This window comes from Xiphias gladius, chromosome 21, assembly GCF_016859285.1.
Source record: "Xiphias gladius isolate SHS-SW01 ecotype Sanya breed wild chromosome 21, ASM1685928v1, whole genome shotgun sequence".
Classification (NCBI taxonomy): Eukaryota; Metazoa; Chordata; class Actinopteri; order Istiophoriformes; family Xiphiidae; genus Xiphias; species Xiphias gladius.
This window is the reverse complement of record NC_053420.1, coordinates 18,234,697-18,252,741: the sequence shown is the minus strand read 5'-3', so window position 1 is coordinate 18,252,741 and position 18,045 is coordinate 18,234,697. Positions and strand designations below refer to the sequence as shown.

Here is an 18,045-nt window from a genome sequence, read left to right as displayed (position 1 = left end):
TTTTTGTCATATTTTTCATCTAATTGTAAAGGCATAAGTGTATCTGAGTCCACTGGGGGGACTCCCTGTTGCTTGAATGGGATGTTTCGACCAAAATGTCACACGTTGTTTCCCTTTGGCAACAAAGTTAAAACAAGTTGTCTGAACTTGTTGATATTTAAACAAAACTTTAAATCCAAAATTGATATCCTGCTGCTTATGGAAGGTTAAGGAGAACCTTGTCACCTCTTAAGTGTGTGAAGCAGTGGGGATGATGATGATTTTAGCCATGCATTATTAAACAATTGAGACCTTAGGCATTTAAAACGTTTCATCAAAAACTAGTTTTTCTTGACTACACTATGCAGTAAAGGGTTAAAGTATGAATTTGCTCTACTCATGAAATAAGAAACTAGAGACAATATTACAGTAATTCCAAAAATGTAACTTAAAATTTACACCAATTGGGATTGTAATATAATAGATGGCTTTTGCTCCATAGTTAAATGTAGTGATGGGTTATGGTTACTCTTCTATCATCATGAACTGACCAAATTTTTTGCCGAAACTACAGTGTTTTAACCACATTTAGATTTTTTTTTTTTTTTCGTTCAAAGCAATAACCCGAGCAGAAGACCTGAAAATACTTAAGTGTACAAGCAAACAACACCCACAGTTGTAATCAGCTTGACTTTAGGGAACAAACTGCTGCGTTTACTGCCATTCCCATTGAACTTTATGAAAAGATAGAAATCTTTATGTTCCAATTTTGAAAGCTTTTTTTTCTATTTGTGACACACATTACTTGCTTTACTATATCATTGGTCTTGTGAAACATCAAAACTAGAGCTGAACAGGTTTTTAAAAAAAGGGGGGCGGGGGCTGTCTTCAGTGTAGTTGGACCAGTGAGATCATTTCAGGTCTGAGTTTCATTTTGAGTGCTGGGACAGTGTTTTGTCAGATTTGTCAACAAGTGAATATGTTGAGAAAAGTAAAATCCGACTTTGTAGCTCAGTCGGTGGTTGATGGAACTTTACATCTAATGAAATAAAAACATTTTTCATACACTTCTGTTTGTCTTCTGTGAAGGTCTTTGTCAAAGTTCTGTACAATGTTAAGGCTAGCTGCTAGTATATGTCCGAACAGTAAGGTTTTAAGTTTAGAAAAAAATATGGTGTTAATGGAGAAGACCTTGAGGTACAGCGTCTCTAAGCTGTTTATACAGAAGTAGTTATCCTCAATATAACTGCTTTTATTAGATTATTGTTGCTAATGTTTCAAATATGTTCATGATTTTTGCATCAAAGTGATGAAGTACCTTGATATGTCAGGTATTTAATGGATTCAACAAAAACTGGCATTCCTGCCTGGTTATCACTGACTTTCCAGCAAATCTACAATATAATAGTATGTAAATAACAACACAATATTAATAACATATACCTTGACAGAGGATTTTTTATTAATATTGCCCTCTCGGAAGCATCAGGATCTCTTTGTGCATAAAACCATGACCATTTTTACGTTGAAGAATTTCTGATCGGCCAGTATCCTATGACCAATTAGAAATAAGAGTTTGATTTGTTGAAACGATCTCACCTCTAGGTCCACTTAGCAGCTGTTCTGGAGCTTTTGACCATATCACATGGTCTTCATCATCATTTTGAGTTTGCTGAGTTACCTAATGCGTCTGAGCACCTGTAGGACCTCTCAGCAGACCAATCTGCTAACGAGATTGAAAGTCCCAGATAAGCTACCAAATGGACCTCGATTGTTAGATTGTTTTGTCAGCTGCTGATTTCAAGGTCAAGATATTAATTTTTTTGTCATTAAGCAACTAAAGCTGCAACTATTAGTCAATTCATCAGTTACTCGCCTGAAATAAAATTAATTGTCAAGTATTTTGATAATTGATTAATGGTATCAGTTATTTTTAGGGCAAAAATGCCAAATATTTGCTGCTTCGAGCTTCTGAAATATGAGGATGTGCTGCTTGTTTTTAAAATACATGATAGTAAATTACATATTTTTTGGTTTTGGACTGTTGGTGGGATAAAACAAGCAATTAAAGGACATCACTTTGGAAAGTTGTGATGGGTGTTTATCACTACTTTTTGACATTTCAGACTATATAATCTGGTTAATCGAGAAAAATCAATCATGATCAATTATGAAAATAATCATCAACCACTGGAGTAGATAAAGTAGTTAAAGCAAACTCCACCTTGAGTGGCTGAAACAGTAAAACGCTGCTTACACATTGTTGCTTTTTACTTTACATTTGCTGATAACAGTTTTGTACTTTGACTTATTTAAAAAGATCTGAATACTTCTTCCATCACTGCCTCTACGCGGCGAGGACGGCGATCTGACCATTTGGACTACATTTCCCATGATTAAAGTAAGAAAACATGACGTCAACTTCTGTATAATTACCTCCCTCTTTCGTCGTCACATCCTCTTTCCGTTGCTCTTCTCGCTTTGAGGTATGCATTTCTGCTTCCCAGCTAATCCAATCCAATCCAATCCAATCATTATATTTTTACCAATCATCCGCAGTCACTGATAATTTCTTTGCTTTATTTTCACAGAAACCTCTCCACACGATGAGAGCCAAGGTAAGATAACCACCCGGTTTTTGTATCCTCTTCCCGCTCCAAGAGACGCTGCTATCTACCACTGAATGACACCTACTGTGCTTCTTAACCTTGTCTATTAGCTTAAAATGTCTCTCTGTCCTCTCTTCTCCAGTCTTTCTAACTGTGCTAGTAACGTTAACCTAAACTGTTATCAGCGCAAGATATGTGCAATTTTGCGTAAATGCTAATGCTACTGGAAGGCCCTGTTTGGTGCATGCTGCAGTGTTAGCAATGGTAAACCTTTTGAACATACGCAGCTGTGTGTTTATGGGAAAATGACCACTTATTTTGGACTAGTAACATTACTGATAAGTCTTAATTACCAGTGTAATGTTAGTCTGCAGTAGTTTCTCTGCATTACAACAACCATGCTGTGTCATAGGAAGTGAGAGGGCACACATGGCACGCGTAAACTGCACTTGCTGCACATTAAAAAGTGTTTCTTTTGTCTTTTTAGTGGAGGAAGAAGCGTATGCGCAGGTAAGCATTAATAGTTCACTTCATCTTGTACAAACTCCTGTTTACTAGACATTATATCTAAGGACTTCTGATACATACAAGCCACTGGCGTTCATATGTTTAACAGGAACATCTTATTGTAATTAATCCTTTTAAGTAGAGTTTGACAGAACTATCTTGAATGGTTTGTAGTCTTATATTTAAAATGATGCGCTAAAATCCTACTATACTGCAGTGCAAGTAAATATGTACTTGCTCAGTACCAGTGCTAGTATCCTAAGAACCATTTCTGATTGAAAAATTGCTTTCGTGTGTGTGTGAGTGAGTGTGAGAGAGAGAGAGATACTTATTGTTTTGACACCAAAAAGGCCAGGAGAGTTCTGTTCCTTGAAATGGTAACAGTTGATTAGACATTCAAAACATGCTGTTAAGAGTTGTCCTGTTGTAAAGGCAGTCCAAGACAGTAGGCTATTCCCCAATTGTGCACATGGCCTTAGACAGGCTAAACGATCCATGTTCTACTTTTTTGCAAAGTGCCCGTATGTACATCACATTTTCACCTTTATAGGGAAAATACTGGCTCCAAGTTTCAAAGATCATGTTTTTAAAATGACTTGATTCCCTAAAGTCATTGTCTAGCCAATTGCTTCCTCAACACGCTTTCACTTTGAAGAAAAAACGGTCTTAACAAGACTAAGTTGCCTAAGAAGTGGTTTTACAGTTTGTAAACTTAAATACAAAGTCTGCTGTAAAATGTGTGGTGCAGAAGCTATGAAATGTTTTTTTTTTTGTTTTTTAAGCATAGAGTATAATGCATATGTTATGGTGAAGTCTTGAACTGTCAGCAGAAAAGCAGGTGTAGGGCTCTGTAGTCATTACCGTGTCACATACAATTAACACTGAATGTGGCAGTACATTATACAATGCTTTCCAGTCAAAACCTCATTTTCCCAATAAAATATTATAATCAGCCATTAAAGCCCAAGTTAATCAGGTCATACCCCTGGGTCTGGACTGGAGCTACAATCATGTGAAACAAGCCATTAAAAGTATGGATGACCTGTGAGGTGCAGGCCAGATATGTGCACTTATTATTGGACATAGAGGGGGACGCTTCCGTATGTTTTCCTGACATCTGCTGTTTCTTAACAGGCTGAAGCGTAAAAGGAGAAAGATGAGGCAGAGGTCAAAGTAAGTCCTCATCGCTGCCAGCTGTGATCCCGTCAGAGCCTCTCCAGACGACTTGATGCATGTGACTAAAGTGGATCGTGTGGAGCCGCCATCAGCGAAACAAAGGCCCAAGTCCCTGCTTTCAGGTGACAGCGTGTCTTGTGGAGCCAGCTGTGGATGTCTGACTGGAAGATGGCAAAGACGCTGGACAAATCTCTCAACAACAGAACGACAGCTGACGTGTTCATGGACCATAATACATATTGTTTACCAACAACTGTCATGTGGTGTATTGAACAATAAAAGAACTGTTAAAAGTTTACCACAGGTTTCAGCCTCATTTATTACAGGATCAGTCTGTGGGTGTCTTGTATATTAATTACATTAACTTAAATGTATTAATTGCGCAGCATGGAGGGGAAAGTATAAGATACGTAGACCACAGCTCAGGTTTTTTGACTAGTGTCGGTATGTACCTTGAATTTAAATCACTTCAGGTGCCTGATGCAAATGTGAGAACTCCTAGATGGGACTATATACAAGCTATAAAAATGGCTTTGTGTTTAGTGCTGTCTTTGGCCCATAGATAGCCACTGACTGGAAAAGACTTGGGACAACATTAAATGTTGAGTTATCCAGTAAGCTTTGGTCCTGTGAAATACACAAATTATAAAGGCATTCACCAAGTTTACGAAAAGCGTCAAAGTTTTAAGTTGGAAGGTGAAGACAGACTCCCACACAAACGTTAAAGGCCACAGAATCTGTCAATGTTGACAGCATCCAGGTGCTCCTGTTCTTACCAATGCCCAACAGAGACAAAGATAACTGAGGCATAACTTGAGCAATTCAAGCTACAGACCTAAAAGGTCTGGTTTAAATTTATTAACTGCAGACTGCTGCGAAGGTAAAACCGGAGAGAATACTATAGCAACTCGTTTACTGACATTTTCTTCAGTTTATATTGATGGTTTTCCTATTTTGTTGTATACTGCTCATGCTTAATCTGCAAATTGTAAAATAATTGCTCATTTTGTTGCTGAAATGTGCCATCCAGATAAGCTCGACTTTCATTGTGATTAAAACTAAATCAGTCGAAACAGTCATTTTGTGAAACTTCATCATCAGATAAAGAGCTGAGAGGATCTATTCAAACCCTTCCGAGTGTTGTTGAGGTTAGATTCTACTCTAGTGGATCTTTTATATGCAGATTCTCGTATTTCTTTAGACTTTCATGTTGGGAAATAAAGTTTACTGACTATATGATTTAATAGATAAGTTAATAAATAAAATATTAAAGACTATCTGTATTAAAGTTCCAAGTAATCCAAAAAAATTTTAGGCTTTATTTTTGGTGTCTGGTCAAATTGTGGATAGAGCCCAAACTGTCATGTAGTTCAACTTATATTTAATAAGACAAATGCTGTGGAGTAAAAAGTACGATACTTGCCTCTGAAATGTAATGAAGTAAAGGTATAAGTACCGTGAAAATGAAAAGTACAGTACAAGCAAAGCAAAAGTATGGTACTTATGTAAATGTTCTTAGTTACTTTACACTACTGTTATATACTGCACCTAAATGATTTGCCTAACTCAGACTTCTTTGCTTGTTGTACTTATTCTTGTTTTTGATTGTATTTACCTTCATTTTTATTTATTTATTTTTTATCCAGATAGACTCAGTACTTTGACATAATGTTACTTTGGCGTTGATAATTTATTTTATTTCTTTTTGGTTTTATGCAGGTGACTTATATTCTTTATTGACTGTTATTTATGTATTTATTTTTGTCTGTTAATTTCCATGTTTTTGTGTCCGAGGAGCCACTTGAAAACAAGATGATGCTTCCCAAGGAAAAAAAATGAATGGATTATTTTCTTTTAATTTCTTTGAATTCCATATTTACATGACCAGACCCAGTTCTGGTCGGCGGGGGGCGCTCCGGAGTCGCCTTGGCGCTGCACACCCAGCGCTCCGCAGAAGAAGAGTTAGTATTGTAAACACAGGGATATGGCTGACGAGAGGGGTGGAGGCGAAGACAACATCAACGACAACATGGGGAACCAGTTACAACTTTTACCAGGTAACGGTTAAACTCACCAAAACACCGCTCGGAGTTACACCAGCACAGCGTTTGACCCTGCAGCCGGCTAAGTGCCAGCTAACATTTCTGCACAGCAGGCCACTGTAAAGAGATTACATCCTGACTGGCACGTTTTTCAAACCAGAGCTTTTGCTTTCGCTTCATAATTTTACCATCAGAGTGGGTGGTTTGGCTGATGAAGCTGCCACTGTAGCTTTGGTTAGGAGACACGCAGAGGTCTAACCAGTCTCTCTGAGAGCCCTTTATGTCTTTGTGCCTTGACAGACAATGAGGAAGAGGAGGAGGAAGATGACATGGAGACTGAAGACCGAGATAACGAGGAGGCGGAGAAGCCCAACATCATCACCTTTGACCCAAGTCTTCCCACATCACATGCTGTGAGTGATGCCACAGTTTAACAGATCATGTCTTTGTTTTGTTTTTTTAACTGTCGGAGAGCTGTGTTGTGCAGCGAGTCCTCTGCAGCTGTTGTGGTCCTGCTGTGTTGTGCTGACACTGACCCCTGCGTTGGCAGTATCTGGGCTCAGACATGGAGGAGTTTCATGGCCGTACAGTCCACGATGACGACAGCTGTCAGACCATTCCTGTGCTGCCACACACGGCTGTGATGCTGGTGCCGGGCCAGACGCTGCCTCTGCAGCTCTTCCGGCCACAGGAGGTCAGCATGATGAGGAGCGTCATCCAGAGAGACCGCACGTTTGCTGTGCTTGCACACAGGTATGCGGCTGTGGAAATGTCTCTGCAGAACACTGCCGTTGATCACAGACTGGATTAATCTGATAAACAGCACACATTTTGTTGTTTTTGTATCAGATAAAGGGACACTCCACTGATTTAACACACAAAAATGAGTTTACTAGTCATGAGGAGCACTACTCTGCCTGTAAAAAAACAGTTGTATAAAGACTTTTGTGAGACTTGAGGGAGCTTCTTGAAAGTCTGAGAGATGTCATCAAGGTTACCTCTTCTTCAGCCTGGAAATTTTCACATTTTTTTTTTACAGAAAAGCTCTGCTGCAAACTATATGTGAGGATTTTGAAAGATGTGGTAATTTCCAGGCTTGGAAGCTCTAATAAAAAGATGCCACCAAGTCGCACTATGGGAAATGTAGGATTCAGCGCCTTTGGAGGTTGATCCATACTAGGAACTAAACGTCAAGATATTTCAAGATCAGTTTGACTTGTCTCTTGTTATTCCCCAATCTTATAGGACTGCAATGCTAAATCACTGGAGTACCTCTTTCAATAATTTTTGTAGTCTAATTTGAATGGCTTCATTTGATGTCCATTTCTGCAGTGACGCAGGTGAGCCGGAGGCAGAGTTTGGGACAACGGCTGAAATCTATGCATATCGGGAGGAGCAGGAGTATGGCATTGAAACAGTCAAAGTGAAAGCTGTGGGGAGACAGAGATTCAAGGTCCATGAGATAAGAACTCAAGCAGACGGGTAAGTGGAAACTGCCCCATAAACAATTAAACGAGAGGTCAGGACTAAAGGCTTGCTCTTATGAGAGTTGCCCTCTATGAATAAAGGCATAAACATTGTGCTGTGGTTCTCACATGGAGTTTAGCTTGTGGTTGTTTTCAGGACTCAGAGCTGTGCAGGTTTTCTCCCTAATCATTTAGTCAGGGACTGATTCAAACAGGAATCTGCTGAATGTGATTATCTTTAATTTTCTACTTGATAAGATAGAAAACCAGCAGTACTCTGGACTCGGACTGCAGATCACTGTAGCCTGTCTTGAGATTGAAGGTTACAGTTCTAGCATGACAAATGGAATTGTTTATTTTTATACAATGAAATTTAACTCCAAAGTGTCCGTTTTTTTGGGATGTGTATTTACGTGATGATCATGAGATCACTCCAGAGGAACCAGTTCTTGATCAGCCATTTCTTTTTCAAAATGACTCAAAATGACTCAAACAGTGGTCCCTTAATTCACAGCTAGAGGGCAGACTAACTCTTCAAAAAGTGAACTGAAAATAGCAGCCAGTTTCCACCAGTGCTATTTGTGGAGTGCAGCTGTTATTCCTGCAAACATGCATGTTTAGGAATTTTTATCAGACTTACCGTTGTGACTTGTACTTTAAAGATGAGTTCATGTTATAGTGTTTGTGCTCACATACTGTTATACTCTCGAGAAGGTTTAGTTTGCTCTTTTAATAAGTTTGTGCTGAGTAAGTGGTATTCCTCCGGTTGGAGGGTAAATCATGGGAGCATTTATGGAGAAATTCTGCCTATTTAATTGTTGTAGTCATACTACTTATCATGCCTGCTTACATCCTCCCCTGCTCAGGAAATCTTTGAGTTTTACTGTCCATGAAACTGCGTCTTCATTAAGACTCATTTCCATCTTTCTCTAGTTTTTATTATATAATGCGCACAAATTACTGGACATAAACCGGTTGACCTCTTCTTGTTCTGCAAGTGACTCTATTAGGTATAGCATTATGATATCACTCAGTCAAACGGAATCTGCCATTGTGGCCTCTGTTTACATTGATATATTCTGTATATTTTTCAACGTCATTCTCTTGCTCTCTGTAAAATCTGTAACACATCTCTGAAGTTTTGTGCATTTTTTTTCTTAACAGTTGCTGTTTAAATAGATAGAGATCAAACATTGCATATTGTCTTTTGGCAAGATTGCACTATATGCCATTTCTGGTGTGTGTTCTGATGTGACAGACGTAACATGGTGTATGTTCACACCTGCTGTTTATCCGTGCATGTTTGCATGTCTGCGCTCCAGAGAGTTCACTGAGAGCATCTTGGGTGAGGAGTTGGAGGAATACTTCTTACTGCTGACAGAGAAAATGTACAGACAGCACCTTTTTATGATCATCTCACACTTACAAACATCCTGTCATACACCTGATACCACTCAGGCACGCATACCATTTGTTTAATCCGCTATTCATCTGCTCGGTTTCATTTGGCTTCTGCTGCCCTCTTTCACACTTCCCTCCTTTCCTCTCTGTTGTTCCTCTGCCTTTGTCATTGTCTCCCTCTGTTTTTCTCCTCCAGGATCCGACAAGCCAAAGTACAGATCCTTCCAGAACGAATCCTTCCAGATCCCCTCTCTGCTGTTCAGCTTATACCCCTGTCCAGGCTCCACATGCACCCTTCCTCCAAACCCCCAACTCAGAGCTGCAAACAGGCCCAGTACTGGTGGAATAACTACCAACAGGTAGGTCAGACACACAAACACTGACACACGCAGCATAACAGGGCAGCGATTGCGAGCAACAGTTTTTGCTATTGCAGACTTTAAAATCAGAATCAGTGAAACTTAACCGTCCACACAGAGTAAAAAACTAAGGATCCAACTAATAATTATTTCCATTATTAATTCATCTACTGATTATTTCCTCGACTAATCATTTGGCCCATAAAACATCAGAAAACAGTGAAAAATGTCCATCCTAGTCCCCAGACTCAAAATTTGACGTCTTCACATGTCTCATTTTGTCTGACCAGCAGTCTAACACCGATTCCTAACTGGGCACGATGTGGAAGAGTGAGTGAACATCAGATTGTTTCAGTGTTTCCCAGTGGAGACGTCCTAACCTGCCCCGTGCGTCAGAGAACAAGCTCAGCAACGTGTCGCTTGATTGAAAAAACGCTCACCCTGGCTCTGTCTCTGTGATTGTTTCGCACACTTGCTCCCCCTCCGACCTCTTTTCAAATCATGTTTTAGATTTAAATCTGTGAATCTAAACCGTACTGGTAGCTAGGTGCTGGCTAGATTGTAAGATAACTCTGTTATTGTGACAGTAGCCTAACTGACAGTAACTGACAGTTAATTAACATCACTCTTTATTACAGCCTATGTAAAACTGTATGTTTGGAAGAGGTGTAAAGTCCAAAAATTTTCAAGTCATTATAATGTGAAACAAGGAAAAACAGCAAATCTTCACAATTGAGAAGTTGCAACCAGCTAATGTGTCAGCATTTTTGCATGAAAAATTATTTAAACAACCGATTTATTTATCAGACTAGCTGCCAATTAATTTTCTGTCGATCAGTTAATCGATAATTGAGTATAGCTGCAGCTCGAATAAGAAACATGCAATGATTTTTATACAAAAACGTACTCAGAAAGTTAAAACAGTATGAATGTGCAGGATTTAGCAACGTGCAAAGATTTAAACGATAATGCAGCTTTTAAAAAAGATAAATAATTTTAACAGAACAGAAATTATAGTGAGTAATTTGCCAAAACTAGCAAAGAAATAGCTTGATCAAAAAGTTAGTTACTTAGCTGCAGTTGATGGAAATCTTAATGCTACTACATAAAATAATGTTTTATACAGCAGTTTGCTTCCAATGTTTTGGCCTATTCCAACATGTGACTTTGTGCACAGGGGCACTGACACATAATGTTTGGGTGTCCACATACTTTTGACTATGTTGTGTATGTCAGTAATAGCATGAGTGAGAAAGCGAGGGTTGGGAGGAGAAACTGAACGGATGTTGGGGGGCTTCAGTAAAGATCAGACGTAGATTTAACTCACTAATGGTCCGACTGTTGTTCATCACAGAGGAAGTTTCACTGTGCCAGTCTGACACCATGGCCACCCTGGGTCTATGCACTCTATGACTCTGTGAGTACCGCAGCCCGTGTGCACTGCTTGGAAATTCCTCCATACATAAACAACACACAGATGTGAATGTAAACCACGTTTTCTCTGCTTCCTGTGTTTCAACTCACAGGAGTCGCTCATGAACAGGGTGAAGAAACAGCTCCACGAATGGGACGAGAATCTGAAGGATGACTCTCTCCCTACAAACGCCATAGGTCAGCCTCTGTTCCATTTATTTCAGATGGATCACAGACACATGCACACACGCGCCCATGTTCGTCTCTTTGTTTGTGCTCTTTGTGCTTTCTTTCCTTCCTTCCTTTCATCCCTTCCTTCTTTCCCTTCTGTCTGGTTTCTGTCAGACTTCTCCTACAGAGTGGCGGCCTGTCTGCCCATAGACGACGCTCTGCGGCTCCAGCTGCTGAAGATCGGCAGTGCCATCCAGAGACTTCGCTGTGAACTGGACATCATGGACCGGGTAAGGAAAGGTCACCATTAACCCCGCCTCCCTGCTCCACCACGCCAGCCGTTCGGTCTCCTTTCTCTATGCAGCCACAGCTAGCTATTTCCCTCATAGTGTGACTTGTGTGATAAGATCTGTGCGTTGCTCCTTGTGTTGTACTGAGTGGGGTGCGTCTGTTTTTCCTCTGATGTTCTTTGGTATATTTCACCATGCCTGACAGGAGCTGAAAGATGTGTTGTTACTGCGATATTTCAGTCCAGAGCTGGCCTTCAACCAAAAGTGTTTAGAAATTGTTTAATACAAGCAAAAATAAGTTTGATTTTATCCCTGTAACAATGAATTTTTTTGTAGGTCAATAGTCTACATACTGTACACATCAGCTGTTTGTTCCATTTAATCTGTAAGACAAAACATGTATCATTCGCACAGTAGAAAATTGTTGTGCATTGCTTATTGTCATTTTTGTTTTCTAAATTTTGTATCGGTATCAAGCTGCAGATTTCTTCAGCAGCAGGACCCTAATGCCCATTCTGTGCATAGTGATTATATTCATTAGTTGTCTGAAGGGCTAGAGCACATCTGATGGGGAGTTTGGACCCAGAGGGGAGATTTTAGAATGTGTCGAAGCTTTTCTTACTTTATCTTCTCTTCCTCACCTCTCTACTAACATACATATTTTAATATAAACAGCGCAAAGTAGTCTGGGCTCTGTCATCCTGGTTTAACTCAGTCCTGTGTGTCAGGGCAGTCTGGGATAGCATTATTGGTCGTCGTTCCATCACTTTGGTCCAGACTGAAATATCTTAACTAATGGATGGGTTGCCATGAAATTTGGCACAAGCATTTATGTCGACCTCAAGATGAATTGTAATAACTTTGGGTAACCTTTCCTCTAGCACCATCATAAATTAAAATCTTACAGAAAATAAAACATCCTTCAGGGACTTTGAGCATGGAGAGGAGTTATATTAAAATTCCTTATTTAGTCGGGCATATTGGTTAAAATATCAAATAGTTACGACCACATAGGGTCTTCATAATTCTTTGGAAATAGTAAAAACACATTTTTTAGACCTGGCCCTCTAAATAGAGACTACATCGGAAATAAAGAATATAACATCACAGAATGAAATAACAAATAGTTACAGAGAACACAGCTATCAAACGATATCAAAATATTACTATCATAGAAATAAAAAGGAAATAATGACCATACATATGGGGCAAATTTAGGGATTTGGGGACCCCAGGCAGACGCTGATATGGGGCCTCCCCTGTGTTTTATTCTCACCCGTTCTCTAACTGAGAATGTTTTAATGGTATTAAGGAGGTTGCTGATGACCATGGACAAAGGCATTTACCTTGGTTTTTCCTTCCGTTCCGACACAAACTGCTCACTGGATCCTGTTTTTTCAGGAACACCAAGAAAAAACAGGTTCTAAAAGTGAGAAGAGAGTGACAGTTCTTATCAGTGGGAACACCATGAAATGAAAAATACAATTTATATAGAAATAATATGTGTAGTTCAGTAAGAAGAGATCAAATGGAAGTGAATAACCAAAGTGATTGATGTGAAGCATCCTTATTAAGCGTAGGCCCCTATAAAGATAGGACATAGGACAGGATCCCCCGGAGTATAGATGCTGCTGGTTGTGGAGCAGATCCAGCAATTTTGTTGGATGAAAAATCTCTTTAAGTCTGGAGTTAGCACAAGTAAGGGATTTACCTCAAGGGAAACTGACTTTTTGGAAGCTATCATTAATGTTTATTGATCAAAGGTCAATTATGTAAAATGTGCATTCCGTAATATTTAAGTTTGAATTTTACAACGACAGAAATTACAAGTATTTCTGTTTGAGGAAGGCCAACAGACATTAAGCTGAAAATAAACGCACAACTCTAAGCATGACCATTCACATGCACTTTCATACAGTGCTTTTCTATACATACAAGCATACTCACACACCGATGATACATGATGATACATTGGTGCGTGCGATCGGTATCTTGCCCAAGGAGACTTCGATACGTGGACTGGGGAACCTTTACAGTTAGTGGACGACCTGCTCGACCTCCTGAGCCACTGCCGCCCTAATGAGAGACTAATGAGACTAATGAGAATGAGAACTAAATTCACCCGTCTAGTGGATCTTGTGCAACCGTAAAGAATGGAGTGGGTTTTTATAGCATCCTCGGTGAGAACACTTTGTGTTGGACACTGGACATGAATATATCCTGTTAACAGTTTATTGTCTCTCCTCCTCAGTGCACGTCACTGTGCTGTAAGCAGTGCCAGGACACGGAAATCACCACTAAAAATGAGATCTTCAGGTGAGGAACTGTTTGTTTCTTTGTATTTTTAATTCATGTTAATGTTTTTTTGTTGCATGCTGTAGTTTGGTTGTTACAACTGCATCTCAGCACAGTGTGAATACAAACTTCAAAAGACTTTTGTTTGAAATAAGTTATTCATCGCTTGATGTTTCACTTTCCTCCCCCCAGCTGGCAGGTAACTGAAACAAAGAGCTGAAAAAGTCTGAGAGCTGCATGGGGTCTTATCAGCAGTATTACCAGCCCTCTCATTTGATTCAGTAATAACTTCAAAAATAACTTAATGGAGCTTTTTTAATGGAACTCATTAGACTCCTAGATTCACAGATTTATTTCTCTCAAGTATTTGTAAGTCCTACTTTTGATGTTAATGCAATGAAAGGGCTGCACAAATTTTTCTTGTTTTACTGAAAGACAGAAACATTACATTTTAGGCTGCATTTTACCTTTTTAGTTTTTGTTTTGTATAGAAAAAACAGATCTGTCCACACAGCAGTTAGAGCAATGTAAAAAAAAAAACCCCATGAAAATAGTCCGAGGTTGGTACTGTACCAGGAAAAAAACAGCACCTACATATAATTGTTTTTGGGTTTTTTTGTATTTCTGTGTTTACCTTCGTCACTGTAATCGCTGTAATTATGATACTCTGAGAAATCTGGACTTGTTCTTCCAATCCATCAATGAAAGGAATTTTTTGATGCATGAAACTTGTTCTGAAATTTACAACTTGAACCCAGAATTTTTACTTCAGTTTTACTTTAAGTTGTTTAAACTTTTATTTGGCCACTTAGGGGAAGGTCAACACGCTGTAAATGTATCACTGACATATTAAATAACCATATAAAGCTGGTGTGAAACAAACGTGTCGACAAACAGGTGCCCATTTACAGCTCCAGAAGATTAGCATCAGAATTAGCAATTATTTAGATTTTTTTTTTAACGTTTTAACTCTGTTTTGGTCTCCACCAATTCCTTAAAGAAACATCTGGCACTTTAGCTGCAAAATGTTCCACTGGGTTCAGTTCATCTGTTTGCTGTTGGTGCTGATTAGAAAATGTACACTGGGTTTCTCAAAGCTTGTTCACTGAAAACAGCTGCCTGATGCGGCCGAAAACTGGCACTGATGAGCAGCGAGAGTGAACCAAAACAGTAAAGTTGCAGGGTGTAATACCAAAACTGTAAGCAAAACAAAGCCCCGTAGACCTGAAGGAACTGTAGAGTGAGGATTTTCTGTTGTTTTATCAGCGACAGCTTTTACATTATACAAAGGCATTTGATCCATTGTTAATATAAAAATACAGATTAAAGCACTTTATGAAAAACATTCCCAGACAGTATGCTAACATCTGTCTAACATCAGATATTTTCTGTACCTTTTTCCAAAGCTGAAACTACACAACGTTTAATCTGAGTGAAATTTTTTAACTCTAGAGTGGTCATGACTCTAAAGTTATAACATTTTTCATACATTTTTTCCTCATCCACATTTTATGCATAAAATCCACCTTGACACACAGTATGTTGCGGCTTGGTAATCACTATGGTGTTGACTAGGTTTGTGGGTTTGAACAAGACTTGGCTTGCAACAGGAGTTTGTTGTGATGAACTCAATGGTGGCTTGAGTGGAATTTACATTTACATTTTAGGCATCTTTAAGGCAGTTTTTCTGTCTTTATACCTTTTTTATAGTCTCCATTCAGTCTCTCACTTTCAGAGGATCATTCTGATGTTTTTTTTTTGGCCGAACCATTGAATTAAGTCATAATCACTGCAGATGACATACTCCACCTGCCTTTTTTCTCTCTGCAGCTTGTCTCTGTACGGCCCCATGGCTGCGTATGTCAACCCTCACGGTTACGTCCATGAGACCCTGACTGTCTACAAAGCCAACAACCTCAACCTGGTCGGCAGGCCATCCACACTGCACAGCTGGTTTCCAGGGTAACTCTACTATACTCATTGCAATCAGCCACAATATTAAAACCAGTTACGTGTTTTAATGTAGATAGATAGATAGACAGACGTATAGATATATGTATATACAGTATATTATAAATGTTGTCCTCTTCCTTCGGTCTCAGGTACGCCTGGACAATTGCTCAGTGCCGAACCTGCGGATCTCACATGGGTTGGAAGTTCACTGCCACCAAGAAGGACTTGTCTCCACCTCGTTTCTGGGGTCTGACCCGTTCAGCGATGCTCCCCCGTATCCCCCAGGGCGAGGGGGAGGAGGGGAGGGAGGGCTCTCGCCTCTTCTGCCTGTGACGTCAGACCATCAACCTGCAAAAACCCCCCGAGCCTGGATTACTTTTAGTTATCAACGCATCACACAATGCCTGTCACCCCTGGCAGCAAATCCATCATATTAGTGACAGGGTCATTCGGCCTTTAAATGGCAATCTACAAGCAAATTAGAACAGGATGGAGGCAGTGATTGTTCTTATAGGTTTTTAAAATGTGGGGGCAGTGGTGAGACAACTTGGTGATAAAGTGAGAAATAAATGAAGAATAACAAACTGAACAGATTGACTCCATGACAAGTAGTAACATCCTAGCATGCAGCTCCCCTGTCCAGCTGTCTTCTTGGTAGCTCACACAGAAACACAAAAGCTATGCTTAATGTACAATCTCCCCTCGACTCCTTTTCTCCATCTAATGGAGAGTGTTACTGCATGTAGTTGAGATAGAGATATCATCGACAGGTATGCTACATTAGCCCACTTAAATATGCTGTAGGACAACCAGTCAACATAGAGTAAATTCACTTAGCACTCATATCCTCTGTGGGTTCCTAATAATGTTTTCTGTAATTTCAGCTGCCATAGGTCAGTGGAGGGCGCTGTTTGAATGAAAGTGCACTCGTGTGTGTAGATCTGTCATGATAGAGGATATTTTGAATTTTGGAATTAAATTAGATGTATTTTTGTATGCCAGAAGATTGGAACTTAATTTAACATACTCATTCATGTGTGGAGAAACTGCTTTTTTATTATCACACCAGTTTTTGTAATAAATGAAAAACTGAGGTGAAAATAACGATAATGTGTAATATACTTGATATGATCGATGTGTGTTTTGTATTCAACTAAAGCTCATTGTCTTGTCGGATGATGTGCTTCAGGAAACAAGCGTTATCTGGCTGCACAAGTGAAAATTTGAGATGTCTTGGTGCCTCGTGGCAGACTGTTTTGTTTTGTTTTTTTTGTGGTTTTTTTTAGGTCTACGCTATTGAAGACAGAGCGAAAGGAGTGTTTACCTTCCTTCATTTAGTTTGTTCATGTTGTGTGGCATTTTAAAGTGGTGTGCCTATGCTCCAGCTCAGAGTCTTCTCATAAGTTTGTTAAAGCAGTGAGCCGCAGGCGCGAATGAAAGATTGTAAAGGGCAAAAAGGTGATAAGACTTTGCTTTAATTTAAGTTTTTTAGGATTCTCTCTGGTTTGTAGTCACACAGTTTTCAGGATTCTACTTCTTGCGATTTTGTTGCAAGGTGCTGGCTCACGTTTGTATAAATGTAACTGTAAATAAGAGGCATTTGTTGTGTAATATAACTGGCGTTCTACTGAATCTGACTCTTATTTCTCATATCTCTTCACGTCACAGAGAATTGTTGGACAAACTCTCGTCTTCAGTAAGCAGAGTAATATAAGAAAACGTCAAGAATCTGAAGATGGTGATCTGTCTAATGAAATGTTTTTGGATGATTTCTTAGAGGAATAGTTCGACATTTTGGGAAATTTCAGGCTGTTTGGTTTCTTGCAGAGAGATAGATGAGAAGATTGGTACCACTCATATCTTTTGGATAAATATGAAACTAACGGGCTGCTGACTGTCACTTTATTTCTAACAGGCATCTCATCTAACTCACTGCATTCAAGCAAATAATGATTTTTCCGAAAATGTCAAACTATTCCATTAAAGAGAAACAATTTAGAACATCTTATGTGTTCTCATTATGGATGAAGCACAATGTCATATGGGTCTACAGTTTTGCGTTGCACTGACACTCGGTAAGAACATAACCTCGACTTGGTCTTCTCATGCAGAGTTTGTTTGGATTGAATCTTTTCACTGATCTTCATATCCATGTGGTAGTGCCTCAAATAATCTGAAAATGTGGGGGTTCCTCAGAAAAGGCTTTTCATGTTTTAAAATCATATCAACACATCATTTTGTTTCATTAAGGAGAAGTTTTCACCATAGAAATAACTCGTCAAATCTCAAATCTTGTGTAACGCCTCTTTTGATTATATTCTGTCATATCACTGCTGCAGTTTTCACCAGGCTGCTAGACTTTCATTCATCCCCAACAATAAACT

At 39.3% G+C, this 18,045-nt stretch overlaps 1 protein-coding gene and 1 long non-coding RNA gene across 2 annotated transcripts; both read left to right on the top strand.

Annotated features, from left to right (window-relative positions):
- The first annotated feature begins 2,381 nt into the window (after positions 1 to 2,381).
- On the top strand, positions 2,382 to 4,569 carry LOC120807043. The gene is made up of 4 exons (XR_005709779.1): positions 2,382 to 2,465; positions 2,571 to 2,597; positions 3,076 to 3,098; positions 4,230 to 4,569. It is a non-coding gene; the product is annotated as an uncharacterized LOC120807043 (long non-coding RNA).
- A 1,677-nt stretch (positions 4,570 to 6,246) lies between these two features.
- On the top strand, positions 6,247 to 17,721 carry crbn (cereblon). The gene is made up of 11 exons (XM_040116291.1): positions 6,247 to 6,328; positions 6,614 to 6,726; positions 6,864 to 7,066; positions 7,646 to 7,795; positions 9,377 to 9,539; positions 10,894 to 10,956; positions 11,066 to 11,150; positions 11,298 to 11,413; positions 13,665 to 13,729; positions 15,539 to 15,670; positions 15,811 to 17,721. The coding sequence occupies exons 1-11, from the start codon at positions 6,256 to 6,258 to the stop codon at positions 15,992 to 15,994; spliced, it is 1,347 nt and encodes a 448-aa protein (XP_039972225.1). The 5' UTR covers positions 6,247 to 6,255; the 3' UTR covers positions 15,995 to 17,721.
- Positions 17,722 to 18,045: the final 324 nt, after the last annotated feature.